Source organism: Chiloscyllium punctatum, chromosome 21 (genome assembly GCF_047496795.1).
Source record: "Chiloscyllium punctatum isolate Juve2018m chromosome 21, sChiPun1.3, whole genome shotgun sequence".
NCBI classification, from domain to species: Eukaryota; Metazoa; Chordata; class Chondrichthyes; order Orectolobiformes; family Hemiscylliidae; genus Chiloscyllium; species Chiloscyllium punctatum.
This window is the reverse complement of record NC_092759.1, coordinates 3,132,209-3,158,970: the sequence shown is the minus strand read 5'-3', so window position 1 is coordinate 3,158,970 and position 26,762 is coordinate 3,132,209. Positions and strand designations below refer to the sequence as shown.

General features: G+C 50.5%; 1 protein-coding gene across 6 annotated transcripts in view; it reads right to left on the bottom strand.

The window, feature by feature from the left end:
* LOC140492520 (probable N-acetyltransferase 16) overlaps positions 1–26,762 on the bottom strand; it is an 83,533-nt gene that overhangs the window by 8,486 nt on the left and 48,285 nt on the right. For 3 of the 6 annotated variants that reach the window (XM_072591443.1, XM_072591446.1, XM_072591447.1), the window contains one exon: positions 2–207. In XM_072591443.1, coding sequence (XP_072447544.1) covers positions 2–207 — 206 coding nt within the window. Of the gene's footprint in view, position 1; positions 208–1,471; positions 1,595–3,517; positions 3,743–4,241; positions 4,311–26,762 lie in introns of those variants that run through there. The other 3 variants (XM_072591444.1, XM_072591445.1, XM_072591448.1) reach the window with 3 other exon arrangements.

The window sequence follows — 26,762 nt, the reverse complement described above, 5'->3', positions numbered from 1 at the left end:
CTATTTGCCCTTTCTTTTTCGCCAGGATCACCCTTCGAGCCGGATCCCGGATCCAGGCATGGTAACGGACAGGCAGGTAATCAAGGCCCCCGTAGACGTCTCCCGAGATGGACATCACTTCCTCAAAATCGGCCTCCTTGGCGAGGCAGAACTCCAGCGCGTGGCCCTCAACCGCCATCCTGGACCCTTCGCAAGACTTGGCGTAACCTGTGGAAGCGACAGGACTGTCATGTCAATCGATTTTGGGGAGGGTGGGGTGGTCGGATAATGTTTTTTACTCATGAACCTCGAGCTGATGCCAACCCAGCATCAAGGTTGAGTTCAACCTACAAACCCCAGGGGGCCCTCTCGCTCTACTGCACGGTAGGAGGCTCAAACCCAAACAGCCTGGAGTGGGAGCTGGGTGACGGGTGTTAGTTCATGAGGAATCTTCCTGCATTTGGAGAATGATGTGGAATTTGAGGTGTAGGTACCTGTCCAGGTCTACGAGCAGCCATTTTGAGGCCTGAGAGAGCCTGGAGTGTAGGAGGAATCTGGGAATACCAGAGCCCAAGGGCACAGCCTCAGAGAGAAGGGACAATCCTCTTAGAGCTATCCCGGCCTACAAGCAGCCATTTTGAGGCCCAGCATCAAAGTCAGGATGCTAACATTAGTTAATTCCATCTTGGGACAGGGGGTGGCAACAGAGAGCCAGCACTTATTGCTCATCCCTAATTGCTCCTCGAACTGAACCTTTAGAGGATTAACTACTTTGGCTGTGGGTCTGGAGTCACGTGTAGGCCCAGATTGGCCGATTTTCCTTCCCAAAGAGGAACCAACTGGCTCTTTGTGCCAATCAATGGCAGTTGTGTCAAGGTCATTGACACTAGCTTTTGATCTTATTAATCGAGGTCAAATTCTGCTGTGGTAGGTGTTGAAACAGTGCTCCCCTCCAGAGCATTAGGAATTGGAACAATGACATTACCACCACACCATCATTGCTTCCCCCTCCCCCCCCCCCCCCCCCCCCCCCCCCCCGCAAAGCAAATTTAGGAGCAGAATTAGGCCATTAGATCATGGCCGATATATTTCTCAACATTCATTCTCTTGCTGTCTACCCCTGACCCTTGACCCTCCCCGTAACAATCATGAACTTATCTATCTCTGTCTTAAAGGCATTCATTGATGTGGCCTCCACAACCCTCTGAGGCAATGAGTTCCACAGATTCACCACCCTCTGGCTGAAGAAATTCATCCCCATCTCAGTTTATCCCTTCACTCGGAGGCTGTGCCCTCGGCTCCTAGTCTTCCCAAGATTCTTCTCACACCCGTGGCTTCCTCAGGCCTCGAGGCCTGAGGCCTGTCATGCATGCTCCCTAGCCCTCAGGCAGCTCCGCCAACTAGGGCAGTCAAAGCATTGAGACACTGCCTCGAGAGGAAGCTTGCCCCTTAACCCGAGCCCACAACTGAATGGTTTTCATAGTGGTTATACCCTTCAAAGTGAAGATTTACTTGTCACTGGCAGCTGAAAGGCTCCTAAATGAAGTAGGCCTCAGGCTGCAAAATCTTGGTCGAAAATAGGCATCTGGCCTCCTGATATAATTGATCACGTAGCAATAGCCTCTCCAAGAGTCTTGGATCCAGGAACTGATGCTTTTAAAATAACGGGTGTGGGAGGCAGAGTAAACTTTAAAGGGTGAAAGTTGAAAGAGGATTTTCACAATAGAAAAGGAGGGTTTTCGCAGGAGAATCACTTGCGCATGGCAAGTACAGGAAATTCAGAAGGAGGTTTCACCTCTCCCCCAATTGGCTCTGAAATGATGTATTTTTCCAGCAATCTGTAAGATATTGGGCATTTGTTCACTGACTCATCTATCCAACACTGACCCCTCTTCCTCCCACACCCTCCCAAACCTCACTGTACTGCTTTCACCACAACACTACGCCTCTTCCGACCTCTCTCCTTCTGTTTCTCTCTCTCCCTCCCCCCTCTCCCTCTGTCTCTCTCTTCCTCCCCCCGGCTCTCTCTCTCTGTCTCTCTCTCCTACTTTCTCTCCCTCTTCCACCCTGAACCTCCCTTTCCCCCCGCCTCTCTTCCTCTGTCTCTCTGCCTCTCCCTCCCTTTTCCACCCTGAACCCCCCTCTCTCTCCGCTTCCCTCACCCTGTCCCCCACCTCTCCTCTGTTTTTCTCTCTCTCTTTCTCCCTCTCTCCATCTGTCCCTCTCTCCCTCTCTCCATCTCTTGTTCTTTCACTCTGTCGCTCTTTCTCCCTTGTCTTCTCTTCCTCTCTCTACACCTCTGTCTCTTGCTCTCACTCCCTCCCCCCTTTCTCTCCATCTCTCTCCCTCTGTCGCTATTGCTCTCACACACTCTGCCTCCCTGTTACTCTCTCTTCCCCCCCCCCCCCGCCCTCTAACTCTCTCTTCCTCTATCTCTCTCTTTCCCTTTCTTTCTGTCTGTCTCTCTCTCTCTGTCTCACACTCCCTTTCTCTCTTTTTGCCTCTCTCTCTGGCTGTCTCTTTGTCTCTTCTCTCTCTCTGTCTGTCTCTGTCTGTTGTTTTCTTTCCGTCTGTGTGTCTCTCTCCTTCTCTCTGTCTGTGTTTTTGTTTCCCCCAACCCTCTGTCTCCCTCTATCTCTCTCTGTGCCTCTGTCTCCATCTCTCTCTCTATCTCCCTCTCTCTCTCTGTCTCTGTCTGTCCGTTACTCTTTTTCTGTCTGTCTGTCTCTCTCTCTCTCCACCTCCCTCTCTCTCCCTCTGTCTCTCTCTGTCCCTTTGTCTCCATCTCTGTCTGTCTCCCTCTCCCTCTGCCCCTCTCCCTCCCCCTCTCTCTCTCCCTCCCTTTCTCTCCTTCTTTCACCCAGTCGCCCTCTCTCTCCCTATCACCCTGTCTCTCACTACGTCCCTTTCTCTGTCCCCTGTGATTCTCTCTCACACTGTCCCGCTAACTCTCCCTCTCTTTCTCTCCCTCTTACTCTGTCTCTCTCTCTCTCACTCTGTCCCCCGTCCCTCTCTCTCTTTCTCTCCCTGTCCCTCTCTCTCCTTCTCTCATCCTGTCATCCCACCTCTCCCTCTGTCTCACTTCCCGTTTTTCTCTATCTTTCTCTTTCTCCCCTATCTTTCTCTCCATCTCTTTCTGCTTCTATCTCACCCCCTCTCCCTGTCTACCCCCTTCTCTCTCTCTCTGTCTTTTTTCTATTTCTCTGTCTCCCTCACTCTCTTCCCCCCCCATTTCTTTCTCCCCCTCTCTCTGTCTCTCTCCTGTCTTTCTCTTTCTCTCTACCCACCTTGCCCTCTCCCTGTCTTCAATCCCCGTCTCTCTTTCTCCCTCTCTCTGTCTGTCTCTTTGCCTCTCTTTCCTTCTGTCTGTCTCTTTATCTCTCTCTCTCTCTCTCTCTGCCCCTCCTTCTCTTTCTCTCTCCATTCTGTCCTGAAGGCTGCTTCCTTCGACTGCCCCTCCCTCCTTTAATCTTCCACACTAATCTGTTTAACAAAACTGGAAAGAAATGTTAAACGAAGGCCCCAGCGCTAAACTTACCTGTGGATGAAAATGTGCAGTGTCGGAGCTTGAGAGAGGCTTGCTTTTTGAAAGCTCCCCTGTTCTGTCTAATCTTTTAACGTGCTTCCCATCCACCCATGACCCCATTCCACGTTCCAAAGTGCATTGGCAGATATGCTGTAATTGTCACTCCGGACTCTTGGCAGGAAGGATGTGAGAAGATAAACTAATTAAACTACCTCCCCTTTCTCACCTTCACCTAGCACAGCTCTACCCTCAGTGTGATTTCCCTTCCCCCTCCTTACTCCCACAATTCCTGCTTGAAGCGTTGAAATGGTGTCCCGTTCGGGATGGGGGCAGTGCCTCCTGGTGTCCTGAGGTCAATACACCCCCCCTCCTCTCCATTGCCCACCCCCACCATGCCCATAGGGTCTCATTGTGCACAGATAGGCTGCTGACTTCCCCTCTCTTCCCCCCCCCCAAATGCGGCAATGACCATGTTCACCAGTGAATTACTTCATTGTATTGACTTCATTCCCTGAAACAGTCTCTTTTGCTTAAAGTCATAGAGATTTACAGCATGGAAACAGACCCTTCAGCTGAACTTGTCCATGTTGCCCAGTTTTTACAATTAATCTAGTCCCATTTTTCTGCCTTTGGTACATTTCCCTTGACACCTATCCAGTCCTAGAGTCATTACAGCACAGAAACAGACCGTTCATCCAACCAGTCCATAATCCCAAACTAAACTAGTCCCACCTACCTGCTCCTGGCCCATATCCCTCCAAACCTTTCCTCTTCATGATTTGGAGATGCCGGTGTTGGACTGGGGTGTATAAAGTTAAAAAAAGCTAGTGTGCTTCCAGCTAAACCTGTTGGACTATAACCTGGTGTTGTGTGATTTTTAACTTTCCTAATCATGTACTTTCCAAATCTCTTTTAAATATTGTAGCTATACCCACATCCGCACACTCCTCTGGAAGTTCACTCCACACACAGACCACTCTTTGTCTGAAAACATTGCCCCTCAGGTCCTTATTAAATCTTTTTCCTCTCAGCTTAAAAATATGCCCCCCTTGCTTTGAACTCGCCCACTCTAGGGAAAATTCACCTGCCATTCACTTTATCTATGTCCCTCAGGATTGTATAAACCTCAATAAGGTCTCCTCTCAACCCCTACGCTCCAGTGAAAAAAAAGTCCCAGTCTATCCAGTCTATTGTTATATCTCAAACCTTCCATACCCGGCAACATCCTGGTATTTGTCTTCTGAACTCTCTCCACCTTAATAATATCCTTCTTCTAACAGGGCAACCAGAACTGGACACTGTACTCCAGAAAAGTCGCCACCAAATTCCTATACAACCTCAACATGACGCCCCAACTCCTATACTCAAAGGTCTGAGCAATGAAGGTAAGCATGCTAAACACTTTCTTAACCACCCTGTCTATATGTGACGCAAACTTTAAAGATCTGAGTACCTGAACCTTGGGTCTGTTAGTTCTGCAACACTACCCAGGGCCCTACAGTGCTCGACATTGGACAGTCACCGTAACAGGACGCCCATGACATCCACCTCCAAGCTGGAACCACAGGCCCGGAGGTGCATGGGTTCTGACTAGGCCGGTTTAGGATATCTGGTCATCGGCCCATTTCCGTGCTGTAAGACTTCCTCGCAATATGAGGGACTTGTTAGGCCATGTATGTTTTTATTGAACAGAAGGCCTGCCATACATGTCATGGCCACCAGGTGGTGATATGCCCCCAGGAACAAAGGATTGAGTCTCCAGATGTTGTGAAGTGCTGCCATCTGCTGGAGCAGCCAAAATAAATGTCTCTGGCTCCCCTCCCACGACTCAGCAACAATAATCTACATTGACGTAGCTGCCTTTCACCTCGGAATATGTCCCAAGATGCTCCTAGCCCACATTGAGCGGCAAAATTCAATCCCAGGCTGTGTGAGGAGAGATCAAAAGTATAAACACATGGGAAGTGATGCTCCACCTCTTCAAATCATCGGTGGGCTGTGTTTAGTTCTGGGCACCTTATTAAAGCCACAAAGAGGGTGCAAAGGATGTGTATTAAGATGATACTGGGAATGAGGGATTTGATAAATATATAACTTAGCTCGTTGAGCTGGAAGGATTGTTTTCAGATGTTTCGTCACCATGACGAGGTAACATCATCAGTGAGAGTCTCCAGTGAAGAGCTTCATTGATGATGTTACCTCGTCATGGTGATGAAACATCTGAAAACAATCCTTCCAGCTCAGCGAGCTAACTTACAGACTTATTATCAACCTGAGCTTCAAAAAATGAGGGATTTGAGTTACAAGGAAAGATTAGAGAGATTGGGCTGATTTGCTCTGGAGCAGAGAAGGTGCCCTCATTGAAGTGTTCAAAATTATGAACAATTTTGACAGAGTCAAGAAGGATATCCTGTTTCCACTAGCTAGTATGTCAGTAACTAGGGGTCGTAATTTCAACTGCCAGCAAGAGAGTATGGAGTGAGATGAGGGGAAACCTCTTTACTCAGAGAGTTGTTAGGATTTGGAATGCGCTGCCTCAGAGAGATTGGTGGAGGTAAATTCTATTGGAGGTTTCAAAAGAGAATTGGAGATATATTTGAAAGGGATGGAGTTAGAGTGCAACGGAGGTAGGGCTAGAGAGTGGGACCAGCTGGATAGCTCTTTCAGGACCATGACAGAGACGATGGGTCACAGAATCATTCAGCATCAAAATGGACCCTTCGGTCCAACTTGTCATTGCCGATCAGATATCCTAAATTAATCCAGTCCACTTGCCAGCATTTGGCCCATATTCCTCTAAACCCTCCATATTTATGCACCCATTCAGATGCTTCTTATGTGTTGCAATTGTACCAGCCTCCACCACTTTCTCATTCCATACGCACACCACTCTCTGCGTGAAAATGTTGCCCCTTGGGTTCCTTTTAAACCTTTCCCATCTCACCCTAAACCTACGCCCTCTAGTTCTGAATTCCCCTACCCTGGGGAAAAGGCCTTGACTATTCACCCTATCAAGTCTCTCATGATTTTATAAAGTTCTATGAGGTCACCCCTCAATATCCAATGCTCCATGGAAAACAGTCCCACAGTCTGTTCTGCTTCTCCCTATAGCTCAAGCCCTCCAACCCTGGTAACATCCATGTGAGTCTTTTCTGCACCCTCTCAAGTTTCACAACATCTTTTTAATGGCAGGGAGACCAGAATTGAATGCAGTATTCCAAAAGTGGCCTAACCGATGTCCTGTACAACCACAAAATGACCTCCAATACCCAATGTACTGACCAATAGAGGCAAGCATACCAAACGGCTTCTTCACTATCCTGTTTACCGCAACTCCACCTTCAAGGAACTATACACCTGTACCCCTGGCAACACTCTGCAGAACTTAGGCAAGGGTACATGAAAGGAAAGATTTGGAGGGATGTGGGTCAGGAGTAGGCCGATGGGACTAGTTTAGCTTGGGATTATGTTCGGCATGGACTGGTTGAACCAATAGGTCTGTTTTCGTCCTGTACAACTCTACGATTATGACTGTAAGTATATCAAACACACTGTCGGATGGCCTCCTTCTGTACTGTAAAATCCTACGATCAAAGTCGATGAATAGGACCTGGGATAAGTAGGTTTTAAGAAGCGGGTTGGAGGAGGGAATGAGTGGACAATCAATATTAAGGAGTGAGAGTCAGGGAAACCCAGAGGATGGTGAGTCTGAAGGAGATACGTCGACTGTCCCAGCTAGATGGGACAAAGAGCTTTGAGATCATCAAGATGATGTCGAAATAGTGCGCCTGAGTTTGACCTTGTCTGCTTTTCTTTTCTTTGTACTTAGTTGTCCTGAGCTTAGTTGACATTGGTGGCAGTGAGTGGGCCCAGCACGGACTGGAGTTGGCCCAATATGGACCGGAGTGGGCCCAACACGGAATCGAGTGTGTCCAAGGCAGACTCGAATGGGCCCAGCACAGAATGGAGTGGGCCGAACGCAGACTCGAGTGGGCCCAGCACGGACTCAAGTGGTCCCAGAACACGCTGCGGTGGGACCAGCACAGACTGGAGTGGGCCCAATACAGACCGGATTGGGCCCAGAACAGTCGTGAGTGAACCCAAAGCAGTCTGCATTGGGCCCAACACAGACTCGAGTGGGCCCAGCACAGACGGGAGTGGACCTAGCACAGATTGGAGTGGGTCCAGCACAGACTGGAGTGGACCAAATACAGACTGGAGTGGGCCCAGCACAGACGGGAGAGGACCTAGCACAGACTGGAGTGGGCCAAATACAGACTGGAGTGGGCCCAATACAGACTGGAGTGGGCCCAGCACAGACCCACCACCAAGGATATATTTGCCTCCCCACCCAAATCATCCGGAAAGACCACTCCCTCCGCGACTCCCTCATCAGATCCACACCCCCCACCGACCCAACCTCTACTCCCGGCACCTTCCTCTACAACCGCAAGAAATGCAAAACTTGCGCCCACACCTACCCCCTCACTTCCCTCCAAGACCCCAAGGGATCCTTCCATATCTGTCAGAAATTCACCTACACCTCCACACACATCATTTACTGCATCCGATGTAGCCTCCTATACACTGGGGAGACAGGCCGCCTACTTGTGGAACGTTTCAGAGAACACCTCTGGGACACCCGCACCAACCAACCCAACCGCCCCGTGGCTGAACACTTTAACTCCCCCTCCCACTCTGCCAAGGACATGCAGGTCCTTGGCCTCCTCCATTGCCAGACTATAGCAACATGACGCCTGGAGGAAGACGCCTCATCTTCCGCCTAGGAACCCTCCAACCACAAGGGATGAATGCAAATTTCTCAAGCTTCCTCACTTCCCTTCCCTCCACCTTATCTCAGTCCCAACCCTCAGACTCAGCACCGCCTTCTTGATCTGCAATCTTCTTCCTGACCTCTCCGCCCCCACCCTCTCTCCGGCCTATCACCCTCACCTTAACCTCCTTCCACCTATCGCATTCCCAACGCCCCTCCCCCAAGTCCCTCCTCCCTACCTTTTATCTTAGCCTGCTTGGCACACCCTCATCATTCCTGAAGAAGGGCTGATGCCCGAAACATCGATTCTCCTGCTCCTTTGATGCTGCCTGATCTGCTGCGCTTTTCCAGCATCACATTTTTAAGCTCTAATCTCCAGCATCTGCAGTCCTCACTTTCTCCACAGACTGGAGTGGGCCCAATACAGACTGGAGTGGGCCCAGCACAGTCGTGAGTGGGCCCAATACAGACTGGAGTGGGCCCAGTGCAGACTCGAGTGGGCCCAATACAGACTGAAGTGGGCCTAATACAGACTTGAATGGGCCTAATACAGACTGGACTGGGCCCAAAGCAGACTGGAGTGCGCCTAGCAAATACTTGAGTCATCCCAACACGGACCCGAAACAGTCCAATACATACTGGAGTAGGCCCAGCACAGACTGGAGTGGGTCTAGTGTGGACTTGAGCGGATCCAACATGGACTTGAATGGTCCTAATAAGACTGGAGTGGGCCCTGCACAAACTTGAGTCATCCCAACATGGACTCAAAATGGCCCAATATAGACCAGATTGGGCCCAACATGGACTCAAGTGACCGCAGCACGGACTTGAGTGGGCCAAGCACATACTGGAGTGAGCCCAATACGGACTGGAGTGGGCCCGACACAGATTGGAGTGGGCCCGGCACAAACCAGAGTGGGCTCAATACAAACTGGAGTGGGCCCAGCACTGATTGGAGTGGAAAAAGTGAGGACTGCAGATGCTGGAGATCAGAGCTTATAAATGTGTTGCTGGAAAAGCACAGCAGGTCAGGCAGCATCCTGCCCAAAATCCACAAACCTGACTGTCCCGGCCGACCCACTGTCTCAGCCTGCTCCTGCCCCACCGAACTCATCTCTGCATACCTCGACACGTTCCTGTCCCCCTTAGTCCAAGAACTCCCCACCTACGTTCGGGACACCACCCACGCCCTCCACCTCCTCCATGATTTTCGCTTCCCCGGTCCCCAACGCCTTATCTTCACCATGGACATCCAGTCCCTGTACACCTCCGTCCCCCATCACGAAGGACTCAAAGCCCTCCGCTTCTTCCTTTCCTGCCGTACCAACCAGTACCCTTCCACTGATACCCTCCTTCGACTGACTGAACTGGTCCTCACTCTGAACAACTTCTCTTTCCAATCCTCACACTTCCTCCAAACCAAAGGAGTAGCCATGGGCACCTGCCTGGGCCCCAGCTATGCCTGCCTCTGCGTAGGATATGTGGAACAGTAGGATATGTGGGCGGCACGGTGGCACAGTGGTTAGCACTGCTGCCTCACAGTGCCGGAGACCCAGGTTCAATTCCCGCCTCAGGCGACTGACTGTGTGGAGTTTGCACGTTCTCCCTGTGTCTGCGTGGGTTTCCTCCGGGTGCTCCGGTTTCCTCCCACAGTCCAAAAAATGTGCAGGTCAGGTGAATTGGCTATGCTAAATTGCCCGTAGTGTTAGGTAAGGGGTAGATGTAGATGTAGGGGTATGGGTGGGTTACGCTTCGGCGGGGCGGTGTGGACTTGTTGGGCCGAAGGGCCTGTTTCCACACTGTAAGTAATCTAATCTAATCGAAACAGTCCATCTTCCGCAGCTACACTGGCACCACCCCCCACCTTTTCCTCCACTACAGCGATGACTGTATCGGCGCTACCTCGTGCTCCCACAAGGAGGTTGAACAGTTCATCCACTTTACTAACACCTTCCACCCCAACCTCAAATTCACCTGGACCGTCTCAGACTCCTCCCTCCCCTTCCTAGACCTCTCCATTTCTATCTCAGTCGACCGAATCAACACGGACATTTACTATAAACCGACTGACTCCCACAGCTACCTAGATTACACCTCCTCCCACCCTGCCCCCTGTAAAAACGCCATCCCATATTCCCAATTCCTTCGCCTTCGCCGCATCTGCTTCCAGAAGGACCAATTCCAATACCGAACAACCCAGATGGCCTCCTTCTTCAAAGATTGCAATTTCCCCTCAGACGTGGTCGACGATGCTCTCCACCGCATCTCCTCCACTTCCCGCTCCTCCACCCTTGAACCCCGCCCATCCAATCGCCACCAGGACAGAACCCCACTGGTCCTCACCACCCCACCAACCTCCATGTACATCGTATCATCCTTCGTCATTTCCGCCACCTCCAAACAGACCCCACCACCAAGGATATATTTCCCTCCCCACCCCTATCAGCATTTCAGAAAGACCACTCCCTCTGCAACTCCCTCGTCAGATCCACACCCCCTACCAACCCAACCTCCACTCCCGGCACCTTCCCCTGCAACCGCAAGAAATGCAAAACTTGCGCCCACACCTCTCCCCGTCACTTCCCTCCAAGGCCCCAAGGGATCCTTCCATATCCGTCAGAAATTCACCTGCACCTCCACACACATCATTTACTGCATCCGCTGCACCCGATGTGGCCTCCTCTACATTGGGGAGACAGGCCGCCTACTTGCAGAACGTTTCAGAGAACACCTCTAGGGCACCCACACCAACCAACCCAACCGCCCAGTGGCTGAACACTTTAACTCCCCCTCCCACTCCACCAAGGACATGCAGGTCCTTGGACTCCTCCATCACCAGACCATGGCAACACGACGCCTGGAGGAAGAGCGCCTCATCTTCCACCTAGGAACCCTCCAACTACAAGGAATATGAATGCAGATTTCTCCAGCTTCCTCATTTCCCCTCCCCTCACCTTTTTTTCAATCCCAACCCTCAGACTCAGCACCGCCTTCTTGACCTGCAATCTTCTTCCCGATCTCTCCGCCCCCACCCCCTTTCCGGCCTATCAACCTCATCTTAACTTCCTTCCACCTATCGCATTCCCAAGTCCCTCCTCCCTACCTTTTATCTTAGCCGACTTGGCACGCCTTCCTCATTCCTGAAGAAGGGCTTATGCCCGAAATGTTTTTTTGATTCTCCTACTCCTTTGATGCTGTCTGACCTGCTGCGATTTTTCAACAACTGATTGGAGTGGGCCCAGTAGTGACTAGAGTAGGCCCAGCACAGACACGAATGGGTCCAATACAGAGTGTGCTCAACATGGACTGGAGTGGGCCCAACATGGATTCAAGTTGGCCCAACACGGACTGGAACGGACCCAACATGGACTCAAGTGGGTCTGGCGTGGGCGCAATACAGACTGGAGGGGCCTAGTATAGACTGGAGTGGGCCCAGCACAGATCGGAGAGGGCCCAGCACAGACTGGAGTGGACCCAATACAGACTGGAGAGGGCCCAGCACAGACTGGAGTGGACCTAATACAGACTGGAGAGGGCCCAGCACAGACTGGAGTGGACCCAATACAGACTGGAGTGGGCCCAGCACAGACCTGAGTGGGCCCAACATGGATTTGAGTTGGCCCAACACGGACTCAAGTGGGTCTGGCACAGACTGGAGTAGGCTTAGTATGGACTGGAGTGGGCCCAGCACAGACTCAAGTGGACCCGCTACAGACTGGAGTGGGCCCAGCACAGTCGTGAATGGGCCTAATACAGACTGGGGTGGGCCCAGCATTGACTGGAGTGGAACCAATATAGACGAGTGGGCCCGATACAGAATGGAGTGGGCCCAACATGGACTGGGGTGGACCCAATATGCTGGACTGGGCCCAAAGCAGACTGGAGTGGGCCTAGCAAATACTTGAGTCGTCCCAACACAGACTCAAAACAGTCCAATACTGACTGGAGTAGGTCCATCGTGGACTTGAGTGGGCCCGTTATCTACTTGAGTCGGCCCAGCGCAGACTCGAGTGGACCCAACACAGACTGGAGTGGGCCCAGCGTGGACTCGAGTGGGCCCAGCACAGACTGGAGTGGGCCTAGTGTGGACTCGAGCGGGTCCAACGTGGCCTTGAATGGTCCTAATAAGACTGGAGTGGGCCCAAAACAGACTGGAGTGGGCCCTACACAAACTTGAGTCGACCCAACATGGAGTCAAAATGGCCCAATATAGACCGGATTGGGCCCAGCATTGACTTGAGTGACCGCAGCATGGACTTGAGTGGGCCAAGCACATACTGGAGTGAGCCCAATACGGACTGGAGTGGGCCCAACATAGACTGGAGTGGGCCTGACACAAACCAGGGTGGGCCCAATACAAACGAGAGTGGGCCCAGCACTGATTGGATTGTGCCCAACATGGACTGGAGTGGGCCCACATGGATTCAAGTTGGCCCAATACGGACTGGATTGGACCCAACACAGACTCAAGTGGGTCTGGCGTGGGCGCAATACAGACTGGAGTGGGCCTATTATAGACTGGAGTAGGCCCAGCACAGACTGGAGAGGGCCCAGTACAGACTGGAGTGGACCCAATACAGACTGGAGAGGGCCCAGTACAGACTGGAGGGACCCAATACAGACTGGAGAGGGCCCAGCACAGACTCGAGTGGAACCAAAATAGACTGGAGTGCGCCCTGACAAACTGGAGTGGGGCCAATATAAACTGGAGTGGGCCCAGTACAGCCTGGAGTGGGCGTAGCAAATACTTGAGTCAACCCAACACGGACTCGAAACAGTCCAATACAGACTGGAGTAGGCCCATTGTGGACTTGAGTGGGCCCATCGTGGACTTGAGTGGGCCCAACACTGACTGGAATGGGCCCAACATGGACTCAAGTGGGTCTGGCACAGACTGGAGTGGGCCCAGCTCAGTCGTGAATGGGCCCAATACAGACTGGGGTGGGCCCAGCACAGACTGGAGAGGGGCCAATATAAACTGGAGTGGGCCCAATACAGACTAGAGTGGGCCTAGCAAATACTTGAGTCGACCCAACACGGACTCGAAACAGTCCAATACAGACTGGAGTAGGCCCATTGTGGACTTGAGTGGGCCCATTGTGGACTTGAGTGGGTCCAGCACAGACTGGAGTGGGCCCACCGTGGACTCGAGTGGGCCCAGCACAGTCTGGAGTGGGTCTAGTGTGGACTCGAGCGGGTCCAACATGGCCTTTAATGGTCCTAATAAGACTGGAGTGGGCCCTGCACAAACTTGAGTCATCCCAACATGGACTCAAAATGGCCCAATATAGACCAGATTGGGCCCAACATGGACTTAAGTGACCGCAGCACGGACTTGAGTGGGCCAAGCACATACTGGAGTGAGCCCAATACGGACTGGAGTGGGCCCGACATAGACTAGAGTGGGCCTGACACAAACCAGAGTGGGCTCAATACAAACTGGAGTGGGCCCAGCACTGATTGGAGTGGGCCCAGTAGAGACTGGAGTGGGCCCAATACAGACTGAAGTGGGCCCAGCACTGATTGGAGTGGGCCCAGTAGAGACTGGAGTGGGCCCAATACAGACTGAAGTGGGCCCAGCACTGATTGGAGTGGGCCCAGTAGAGACTGGAGTGGGCCCAATACAGACTGAAGTGGGCCCAGCACAGACCTGAGTGGGCCCAACATGGATTGGAGTTGGCCCATCACGGACTGGAATGGGCCCAACATGGACTCAAGTGGGTCTGGCGTGGGCGCAATACAGACTGGAGTGGGCCTAGTATAAATTGGAGTGGGCCCAGCACAGACTCAAAGGGACCCAATATAGACTGGAGTGCGCCCAGCACAGTCGTGAATGGGCCCAATACAGACTGGAGTGAGCCCAGCACAGACTGGAGTTGGACCAATATAGATTGGAGTGGGCCTAATACAGACTGGAGTGGGCCCAACATGGACTGGAGTGCACCCAATATGCTGGACTGGGCCCAAAGCAGACTGGAGTGGGCCTAGCAAATACTTGAGTCGTCCCAACACGGACTCAAAACAGTCCAATACTGACTGGAGTAGGCCCATCGTGGACTTGAGTGGGCCCATTGTGTACTTGAGTGGGCCCAGCGCGGACTCGAGTAGGCCCAGCACAGACTGGAGTGGGCCAAGTGTGAATTCGAGCGGGTCCAACACGGACTTGAATGGTCCTAATAGCACATACTGAAGTGAGCCCAATACGGACTGGAGTGGGCCCGGCACAAACTAGAGTGGGCCCAATACAAACTGGAGTGGGCCCAGCACAGACTAGAGTCGGCTCAATACAGACTGGAGTGGACCCAGCACTGCTTGGAGTTGTCCCAACACAGACGCAAATGGGCCCAATACAGAGTGTGCCCAACATGGACTGGAGTTGGCCCAACATGAACTGGAATGGACCCAACATGGACTCGAGTGGGTCTGGCACAGACTGGAGTAGGCCTGGTATAGACTGGAGTGGGCCCAGCACAGACTGGAGTGACACCAGTACAGACTGGAGTGGGCCCAGCACAGACTTGAGTGGACCTGATACAGACTGGAGTGGGCCTAACATGGACTGGAATGGACCCAATACGGATTCAAATGGGTCTGGCACAGACTGGAGTAGGCCTGCTATAGACTGGAGTGGATCCAATACGCTGGACTGGGCCCAAAGCTAGACTAGAGTGGGCCTAGAAAATACTTGAGTTGTCCCAACACTGACTCGAAACAGAGCTGAAAATGTGTTGCTGGAAAAGCGCAGCAGGTCAGGCAGCATCCAAGGAGCAGGAGAATCGATGTTTCGGGCATAAGCCCTTCTGACTCGAAACAGTCCAATACAGACTGGAGTAGGCCCATCATGGACTTGAGTGGGCCCATTGTGGACTTGAGTGGGCCCAGCGCGGACTCGAGTGGGCCCAGCACAGACTGGAGTGGGCCTAGTGTGGACTCGAGCGGGTCCAACTGGTCTTGAATGGTCCTAATAGCACATACTGAAGTGAGCCCAATACGGACTGGAGTGGGCCCGGCACAAACTAGAGTGGGCCCAATACCGACTGGAGTGGGCCCAGCACAGACTAGACTGGGCCCAGTACAAACTGGAGTGGGCCCAGCACAGACTAGAGTCGGCTCAATATAGACTGGAGTGGACCCAGCACTGATTGGAGTGGGCCCAACACGGACGCAAATGGGCCCAATACAGAGTGTGCCCAACATGGACTGGAGTGGGCCCAACACAGACCTGAGTGGGCCCAACATGGATTGGAGTTGGCCCAACATGGACTGGAATGGACCCAACATGGACTCGAGTGGGTCTGGTACAGACTGGAGTAGGCCTGGTATAGACTGGAGTGGGCCCAGTACAGACTGGAGTGGGCCCAGTACAGACTTGAGTGGACCTGATACAGACTGGAGTGGGCCTAACATGGACTCTAGTGGGCCTGGCACAGATTTGAGTGGGCCCAACGTGGACTCGAGTGGACCTAGCATAGACTCAAGTAGGCCCAGTAAAGACTGGAGTGGGCCCAGCACAAACTCAAGTGGGCCCAATACAGATTGCATTGGGCCCAGCCCTGACTCAAGTGAGCCGGGCACAGACTCGAGTGGGTCCAGCATGGATTGAAGTAGGCCCAGCACAGGCCTGAGTAGGCCCAGCAAGGACTCGAGTGGGCCCAATACAGACTGGAATGGGCCCAGTATGGTCTCGAGTGGGCCCAATACAGACTGGAGTGGATCCAGCACGGAATTGAGTGGGCCCAATTCAGACTGGGATGGGCGCAGCATGAACTCAAGTAGGCTCAGCACAGACTCGAGTAGGACCAGCACGGACTTGAGTTGGCCCAACACGGCTCGAGTAGGCCCAACACAGACTGGAGTGGGCCAGGCACAGACTCGAGTAGGCCAGGCATTAGCTCGAGTGGGTCAGGCATCGACTCAATTAGGCCCAGCACAGATTTGAGTGGGCCTAATACAGACTGGAGTGGGCCCAACACGGACTGGAGTGGGCCCAACACAGACTCGAGTGGGCCCGGCACGGACTCCAGTGGGCCCAACACGGACTGGAATGGGCCCAATGTGTACTCGAGTGGGCCCAACATGGACTGGAGTGAGCCTAACATGGATTCGAGTGGGCCCAATACACTCTGGAGAGGGTCCAACACAGACTTCAGTGGGCCCGACATGAACTCGTGTGGGCATAACACAGATTAGAGTGGACCCAACATGGACTGGAGTGGGCCCAGCACAGACTTGAGTGTGCCCAGCACGGACTTGAGTGTGCCCAGCTCGAACTCGAATGGGCCCAATACAGACTGGAGTGGGCCCAATATAGACTAATGTGGGCCCGGCAAGGACTCCAGTGTGCCCAGCATGGACTCAACTGGGCCCAATACAGACTGGAGTGGGCCCAATATGGACTGGGGTGGGCCCAATATAGACTGGAGTGTGCCCAGCATGGACTCGAGTGAGCCCAATACAGACTGGAATGGGCCAGTATGGTCTTGAGTCATCCCAACACGGACTCGAAACAGCCCAATACAGACTGGAGTGGGCCCAGCACAAACTGGAGTGGGCCCAGTGCAGACTCAAGTGGGTTCAGCACAGATGCGAGTGGGCCCAGCACAGACTGGAGTGGGCTCAGCATGGACTCGAGTGAGTTCAACACAGACTCAAGTGGACCCAATTTGAACTGGAGTGGACCAACAGGGACTCAAGTGGGCCCAACAAGGACTCGAGTGGACCCAGCGTGGACTCATTTGGGCCACAGTCTGGAGTGGGACCAATACAGACTCAAGTGGGCCTAACATAGATCGGAGTAGGCGCAATACACACTTGAGTGGTTCAAGCACAGACTCAAGTGGGTCCGGCATGGACTGAAGTAGGCCCAGCACGGGCTTGAGTAGGCCCAGCACAGACTCGAGTAGGCCCAGGCATGTACTTTGTGGCATGCCGAGTGAACACCCCACTTACTTTTCTGGGGTGAGCACAGGACATTGGAATCGGCAGCTCCTGCATCGACGGTGATGACGTAGGTCCATCAGCAAAAGATGGCGCCTGAGAATCAGCAACTTCTCTCTTGGTTGGATCTGTTATAGACAGCAGAGAGGCAATGGAGGAAGGATTTGAGGCACAGACATGGCTGATGATGAGCTGACTCAGGACTGACAGACTCCTTTTAAACTATGTCTATTTATTTTTCTTATTTTAAAAACTATTCAAAATGGAGCCAGATTGTGGTGACAGTGGAGAAGCTTTTTACTATATTTTTACTGTTTTTCTCACTGTAAAATACGCCTGACAATAAAATCATTCATTCATTCAAGTTTAAAGTCGTCATTGTTCCTCTGGGACAGAGGATCCAAAGACAAACGGGCAGAAAGATCGAACTTGAACTACGTGCTGCAGTTAACTGTCAGTCATCATCTAACTGATGCACTCTCCATGGCAATAGCTGTATTAGTCATCACTCTCTTCTCACACAGTCGTAATGGTCTTTATATTTTGTATTCTTATGAGTTATCCTGATACAGATAGAAATATTCGCAAGATACCTCCCTTTTTTCAGTGAAAATCAGTATGCATAATGCCATAAGACTGCATGGTGGCTCCATTGCTGTTCGATGGATTATGTCCCTTGGAAATTGTCTGCCGATATTTTACACTCCAAGGAGTGCCACGGGATGTCCTCAGAATGGTGAGAGGCACGAGGGAAACGTAGCACCTTTCCTTCACAGCCCTCCAGGCTGATGTGCAGTCTCAACAGCAGGAGGATGTAGACTCAGCGTGTGAGGGAAGAGTTGAGGAAAGGTAAGGAGTGTGGGACCATAAGATATAGGAGCAGAATTAGGCCACTCGGCCCATTGAATCTGTTCTGCCATTCAGTCGTGGTTCATATGTTTCTCAATCCCATTCTCCTTTCTTCTCCTCATAACTCTTGATTCCCCCTTACCAATCAAAAAACTATCCATCTCTGTCTTAAGGACACTCAACAACTTGGCCTCCACAGCCCAGTGCAGCAATGAGTTCCACAGAGTCATCAGTCTCTGGCTAAAGAAAGTCCTCCTCATCTCAGTTCTCAAGTGTCATCCCTTCAGCATGAGGCTGTGCCCTCAGGTCCTAGTCCCTCCTACCAATGGTAACATCTTCTCCACAGTGACTCTATCCAGGCCTCTCAGTATTCTGTAAGTTTCAGACAAATCCCCCACCCCCTTCCTTCTAAACTCCATTGGGTATAGGCCCACAGTCCTCCACCACTCCCCATATGACAAGCCCTTCATTCCCGGGATCACTCTTGTAAACCTCCTCTGGAACCCCGTCCAACGCCAGCATATCCTTCCTCAAGTACAGAGCCCCAAACTGCCTGCAATATTCCAAATGTGATCAGACCAGAACTATCTCCGCTCTTGTATTCTAGCCCTGTTGAAATGAATGCCAATATTGCATTTGCCTTCCTAAATGCCAACTGAATCTGCATGTTAGCATTAAGAGAATCCTGGGTGAGCTGAAAATGTGTTGCTGGAAAAGCGCAGCAGGTCAGGCAGCATCCAAGGAGCAGGAGAATCGACGTTTCGGGCATGAGCCCTTCTTCAGGGCTGCGCTTTTCCAGCAACATATTTTCAGCTCTGATCTCCATGATCTGCAGTCCTCGCCTTCTCCTTAAGAGAATCCTGAACTAGAATTCCCAAGTCTCTTTGTGCTTCAAATGTCCAAAGATTTCCCCCATTTAGAAAAAAGTCTATTCTTCCAAACAAAGTGCATGAAGTCACTCTTTGCCACATTGTATGCCATCTGTCACTTCTTTGCCCACTCTCCAGGCTTGTCCAAATCCTTCTGCAGCCTCCCCGCTACCTCCACACTATCTGTCCCTCCACCTAGCTTTGTCATCTGCAAACCGACCAACGATGCCTTCAGTTCCTTCATCCAGATCACTAGCTGGGACAATCTGAAACAGAAACAGAAATTGCTGAAAAAAAACCTCAGCAGGTCTGGCAGCATCTGTGAAGGGAAATCAGAGTAAATGGGGCATAGCTTTAAATTAAGGGGGGGTAGATATAGGACTGATGTTAGGGGTAGGTTCTTCACTCAGCGAGTCGTAAGTTCATGGAATGCCCTGCCAGTAGCAGTAGTGGACTCTCCCTCTTTATGGGTATTTAAGCGGGCATTGGATAGGTATATGGAGGATAGTGGGTTAGTGTAGGTTAGGTGGGCTTGGATCGGCGCAACATCGAGGGCCGAAGGGCCTGTACTGCGCTGTATTCTTCTATGTTCTATGTTCTAGATGCTGCCAGAGTTGCTGAGCTTTTCCAGCAATTTCTGTTCTTGTTTCTGATTTACAGCAGCCGCAGTTTTCATGAATGGATAATGTTTATTTTCAAGTTGTTGGGGGGAGGGAGAGGCCTGGGGTAAGGAGTGATTGAGGGGCCAGCGATTGTAAGACAAAGCGCTGGGGACTTTGGTTCAAGGGTTTTACACCGCTATGCCCATCATTCTGTTGTCAAGCACAGATTTGGAGAGGGGTTTGCTTCCAAAAGGAGACACAAGGTGGCAGAATGGGTCTGGAAAACTGGTTAAGAGAAACATCAGAGCCTTCGGTCGGAGGGTATGCGTGTTAGGAGGTTTGTTCACCTCGTTTAAAACCAACAGGTCGGCCTCAGAGGGGAGCACTGTGTCCAGTTTCGGGCCGTCGACCTTCAGCAAGGGGCTGAAGATGTTTGGTGGGGTGTGGAAGGGATCCACCAGGATGGTCCCAGGCATGAGGGTGAAGATAGAGCAGAGGGTGTTCTCCTCAGTGAGGAGAGAGAGGGCTAAGAGGAGGTTCGATCAAGGGAGAGAGGATGAAAAGGGAGATAGAGAGCAAGTGTTGGGGGTAAAGAGAGGGAGGGAGAGTGAGCAAGGGGGGATAGAGGGACGAAGCGGGGAGAAAGAAAGGGAAAGATAGAGGGAGATTGAGTGGGGTAGAGAAGGAGTAAGAGAGATGTGGGGAGGGGGTGAAGGAGACAAAGAGAAAGGGAGAGAGGTAAAGAGGAAGACAGAGTGAAGGAGGCATAGAGATATAGAGAGAAAGGGGAGAGAGGGAGGGGGAGGGAGGTAGAGTCCTCAATACTTTTGGTTGGATCCCTTTTTCTCCCTTCTCTATCCCTGTCTCTCCCTCCTGTCTCTTTCTTGCTCTCTATCTGCCCTTTTTTCTCAAGCCCTCCCTCTAACTCACTTCCTTTCTCTCTCACTATTTCTCACTATGTTCTTCCTCTCTATCTCTCACTCTCACTCTACCTTTTCTCTCTCCCTCCCTCCTCTTCTCTCTGTCTCTCCCTTATTCCTTTGCTCCCTCCCTCTCTCTCCCTGCTTTCCCTCCCTCTTTTCCACTCTCCCTGCCTTTTTTCTATCTTTCTCTCTCTCTCTCTTTCTCTTTCTCTGTTAATCTTTCCTGCTGTCCCTCCTTCTCCTCTCTGTCCCCCTCCCTCTCACCCTCACTCTCTCTCTTGCTATCTCTCACCCTCTCTCCACTCTTTCTCCCCCTACCTTCTCTCTCGCTATCTCTCTCTGTCTCTCTCTCTCTCTTCCTCTCCACCCTCCCTCTCTCATTCTCTCTGCCTGTTGTTCCATCTCTCCCTCCCTCTCTCTTTCTACCCCAGTCTCTGCCTCTCACTCTCCCTCCCTCCCTCCCTCTCATTCTCCCTCTCTCTCTCTCTCGGTCACGCTCTCTCCCTCACTCTCTCCCTCCCTTCTCTCTCTGAAGCTGTAGGGGCCATTTCTAATCCCGAGTGATTGAGGGAGCATCTCAGCCTGGAGGCTGCTGTGCCCCTGACTTTCAGACAGAGCGGTGTAGAGGGAGCTTTACTTTGTATCTAACCCCATGCTGGCCCTGTCCTGGGAGTGTTTGATGTGGGGATAGTGTAGAGAGAGATTTACTCTGTATCTCACACTGTGCTGTCCCTGTCCTGGGATTGTTCGATGGGGAACAGGGTAGAAGGAGCTTTACTCTGTATCTAACCCTGTGCTGGCCCTGTTTGGGAGTGTTCGATGGGGAACAGTATAGAGAGAGAGATTTACTCTGTATCGAACACGGTGCTGTCCCTGTCCTGGGAGTGTTCGATTGGGGGGGGGGGGGGGGGGGGGTGGGGAACAGTGTAGAGAGAGTGTGTAGAGACAGATATCTAACCCTGTGCTGTCCCCATCTGGGGAGTGTTTGATGGGAATACGTTTGATGAAACACTGCTCCAGAAAATGATCTTTACTTCAACAAGGACTGACCTCAGAAATATGTTGGACAGAAGTTGATGTTAAGAATCCAGGAAAGATTTACCAAAAAAAACTGGAATCAGGAAAGCCATTGGATGAAAGTACTGGAAGGGACAATAGGAGAGTGTAATGTGACAGATCAGTATGAGTGGGTAGAAGAGTGAGTGATAGGAGGAAGCAATGGGAGGGAACAACAGGAGGGAGCAATAACAGGAGCAATATATTGGACTAATGGGAGGGAGTAATAAATGGGAGTATTTAGAAGGAGCAGTAGGGGGTAGCAACGGGTGTGAGCTTTAGGTAGGAGTTACAGGAGCAGTAACTGGTGGCATTATTTTGAATGAGTAGTAGGATCGATAGGAAAGGAGATCTCATGGAATGGGGAAGCAGATGGAATGAGGTGACATTCAAGCAGAAACATTAATCAATTTATTTGTGGAGTCATTGATTGAGTTAACTGAAGTAATTAGGCAATGAAAAGACAGTTCCAATGGAGGTGAATGAAGTGAACAGCAGTGGCTGCTGTCTGAGGTGAAGTTAATATTAAACGCATCGGGACTGTGTGTTAATATCCAGTGATGGTGTTTCTCTCTCAGCAGAGGCTGCAAGCCATTTGACATGCTGCCACTGTGCTCACTGAAGGGAGTCTTTCCCTACAGTTTGGGTTAGGTTCATTAGTTTAAGAGAATTGACGCAGTGAGAGGCAGGAGAGACAAAAACGCTGGAAGAGAATGAGAATCAGGACGACTGGGGTTGGGATGGGATCTGTCAGGATAATTAAACTCATAATTAAAAACGATCATTGTCCAATCTGTAGGTGATGGCAAAAGGAGTGAAGACAAGTTATTGCTTTTCAGGCTGAATAAAGACAAAATCAGTGAATTTTGACTAATGGACAGTGTTGAGAATTGATGCCAAAGCTCCCAATATGTTCACAAAAATGAATGCCCTGCACTATGGTTTGATTTGATTTGATGTATTAATGTTACATGCACTGGGATACAGTGAAAAGTATTGTTTTGCGTGCTATCCAGGTAAATCACACATTATGTAAGTACATCAGGGTAATGGAACAGAATGCAGAGTATTGTTTGACAGCTACAGAGAAGGTGCAGAGAAAAAGCAACTCTAACATATGAGAGGTCTGTTCATGAGTCTGATCACAGTGGGGAAGAAGTGATTCATGAATCTGTTAGTATGTGTTTTCAAACTTTTGTATTTTCTGCCCAATGGAAGAGGGTGGAAGAGGTGAGAGGAGTCTTTGATTATGTCATGAATAATATACAAAGGAAGAGGTCTCTCAGTGACACTGTGGTAATGCTAATTCCAAAAGCTCGGGCTACATCTCTGGGGACATCAGTTCAAATCCCACTATTGGGTTGAACTTTAAAGTCGTACGATTAAAATCCGGAATTGAGAGCTAGTCTCGGTCATGACTGTTGTTAAAAAGCACCATCTGATTCACTTGTGGCCTTCAGCAAAGGAAATCTGCTGTCCTTATCAGATCTGGCTCCAGACCCATAACCATAGGGTTGAGCAAGCCACTCCACACAAGGCGGTAGAGAGATCATGTCACTAGACTAGAGCTCCCAGCTAAAGTTCTGAGGTTCAAATCTCACCAGGATAGATGGTTAAAAATATAGAATAAAAAGTTCCTAATGATGAATCTATAACCACTTCCTATTCTTGTAAAAACCCCATCTAATTCAGTAATCTCCCTTTCGGAAGGGAATTCTATCCGTTCTGGCTTACATGTGACTCCAAGCCCACCGCCAATGCGATTGACTGTTAGCTGCCATTTGGACATTTAGACACTTATGGACTTCCTACAGTGTAGAAGTAGGCCAGTCAGCCCACTGGATTCACAACAACTTTCCAAAAAGCATCCCACTCAGACCCACCCCCCTACCCAACGCCTGCAATCCTGCATTTTCTATGGCTAACCTATTTAGCCTGCACATTCCTGGATACTATGGGCAATTTCCCATGGCCACTCCACCCTGACCTGCACATCTTTGGACTGTGGGAGGAAACCGAAGCACCTGGAGCATACCCACGCAGACACAGGGAGAATGTGCAAACTCCACACAGACAGTCACCCGAGGGTGGAACTAAACCCAGGTCCCTGGTGCTGTGAGGTGGCAGTGTTAACCATGCTGCTCGTTCTTGGAAGGACAGAGTCTCATTTGTATGGAGACAAACTGCAGAAAGCAGCAATACAAAGGGACTTGGCGGGACTTGTACACAACACACAGAAAACCAGCACACAGATTCAGGAAGGGTAATGGAATGTTGGCTCTTATTTCAAGGGGGTTGGAATAGAAGAGTAGGGGAGTCTTCCAGCAACTGCAAGACCCCCTTATTTAAGTCTAGTGAAGGTTCACTAGGATGATCCCCAGAATGGAGAGATTGTCTTATGAGCAAAGGCTAAATACATTGGGACTCCACTCGCTGGACTTTAGGAAAATAAGAGATGAGGTCATTGAAACAAATTGGGTTCTTAAGGGGCTTGACAGATGCTTACTTTAACATTTGGAATTCTCTTCCCGGAGGACAATGGAAGCCAAATCCTTCAAGGCTGAGAGAGACAGAGAGATGAGAGAGTCAAGGGTTAAGGGATGGGAAATGGATTTGAGACTGTGGAAGGCTTGAGGGGCTGAATGGCCTCGTAAATGCCTTTAACATGGGAAAATGCAATAGGGAACTTTAAACTGTCTTGAAACCTCAATGTTACAGTGGCTGCGTAGAGAGCTTTTGTGTTCAGCTTTGCTGTAAGCATGAACGCTGTAGAATGACTCACACAGACGTTAAGGGAGATGCAATGCTACATTAGGTCATGTCAAAGGTCCTAGTGGCTTTAAACTCGGAGCTGGTTGTCACACAGTAGACCAAGGATTGGCCTTTAATTCCTAAATCGGAGCCCGTGGGGAAAAGGTGTGGAGGAAGAGGCCATTCAGCCCCTAGAAGCTGCCGGCCCACTCAATCGGAGTGTGGTTTGTCACCATCGGGGCTCAACCAACCTGCCACATTTCTCTCTTCATGCCCTTACCCAAGACTGAGATGGCCTGGAGGGTATAAGGGACCATGGCTGTGGGGGGTGGTTGGATTGACACAGAGAATATAAAGGGGACATGAATATGTGAGGTGAGGGTGTGATTGGCATGGAGGGACCACAGTGGGGGTGGGAGGTGAGTGGTAGGCCGTGGGTTGGCACTGATTCAGATAGAAGTCATAAAGGGATATGAATGTGCATGGCATGGCGCAAATCTCCTGAGAAGCATCTGACCCCTTCGCTCATGGACTCTGTCAGCAATTCAAGATGGCGGCTCATCACTGCCTTCTCCAGAGCAATTGGGGATTTGAAATAAATGCTGGCCCAGCCAGTGAAACCCGCATTCTGTCAAATAATAATAAAGTAAAACACTCCTTGTTATAGCAAAGTCACACTTTCTCCCCACTCTCTGGGCAAAGAACTTTCTCTTGAACTTACAGGAGGATTTATTCTTGACTGTCTTATGTTGCTGGCTCTTAGTTTTGGCCTCTCCTCTAAGGTGGAAACATCTGCTCTACTGCAACCTTTTCAAACCCTTCTGTAATCTCATTGTTATTCTGTCATAAGGCATCACTGTTTATTGCCCATCTCTAGTTGCCCCTTGCAAAGGTGGGGGTGAGCTGCCTTCTTGAACCACTAAAGTCTGTGTGGTGTAAGGCCACCCACACAGTGCCACAGCTCCAGGATTTTGATCCAGCAACACTCAAGGAATGGCAATATATTTCCAAGTCAGGAGGGGAACTCACAGTGGGGTGGTGTTCCCATGTATCTACTGCCCTTGCTCTTCTAGATGGATGTGGTTGTGAGTTTGGAAAGTGCTGTCGAAGGATCTTTGGTGAGTTCCTGTAGTACATCTTGTAGATGGTACACACTACTGTGACTGAGCGTTGGTGGTGGAGGGAGTGGATGTTTGTGGATGTGGTGCCAATCAAGTGGGTTGCTTTGTCATGGAGTCATAGAGTTGTACAGCACAGAAACAGACCCTTCGGTCTAACTCATCCATGCCGACAATATATCCTAAATTAATCTAGTCCCATTTGCCAGCATTTGGCCCATACCCCTCTAAACCCTTCCTATTCATATACCCATCCAGATGCCTTTTATATATTGTAGTTGTACCAGCCTCCACCACCTCCTCTGGCAGCTCATTCCATACACGCACCACCCTCTGAGTGAAAATGTTGCCCTTCAGGTCCCTTTTAAGTCTTTCTCCTCTCACTTTAAACCTATACCCTCTAGTTTTGGACTCCCCTACCTTGGAAAAGACCTTGGCTATTCACCCTATCCATGCCCCTCATGATTTTATAAATTTCTGTAAAGTCACTCCTTCACCTCTGATGCTCCACAGAAAATAGCCCCAGTCTATTCAGCCTGTCCCTGTAGCTCAAACCTCCAATCCAGGCAACATCCTTGTATTTTTTTTCTGCGCCCTTTCCTTTTTAATAGCATCCTTCCTATAGCAGGGCGACCAAAACTGTACACAGTATTCCAAAAGTGGCCTCACTAACATCTTGTACAGCTGCAACATGCCCTCCCAACTCCTATACTCAATGCTTTGACCAATGAAGGCAAGTGTGCCAAACACTTTCTTCACACCCTGATCTACCTGTGACATCAATTTCAAGGAAATATTAATCTGTATCTCTCGCTCTCTGTTCGGCAACACACCCCAGGACCTTACCGTTAAGTGTATAAGTTCTGCCCTGGTTTGTCTTACCAAAATACAACACTTACATTTATTTAAATTAAACTCCATTTGCCATTCCTTGGCCCATTGGCCCAGCTGATTAAGATCGCATTGTTCTCTTCGATAACCTTCTTCACTGTCTACTATAGCACCTACTTTGGTGTCATCTGCAAACTTAGCGACCTTGCTTCCTATATTCTCACCCAAATCGAGAAGCAGTGGCCCAGGACAGATTGTTCAACCCTACAGTCCTGGCTGGTCATTATATTCCACCTGAACTTCTTTTCTCACTAAGTCTTACGATGCTAACCCTCTTTCCCTTTCCCCTTCCCCCAAAATGGTGATCTAACTCCACCCCTGCAAACTACCTAAACACATCCATAATATTTGCCTCAACTTGGCAGACCTCTACCAAATTTCCTCCCAAGCTTGGGATCTTAAACCTTGGCTCTTCCTGATCAATCAGCAGGGCTTGAAAATTCCTCAGCCCACTTTTGTAAATCTCCCTGAAGCGCAGGCTCCAGAA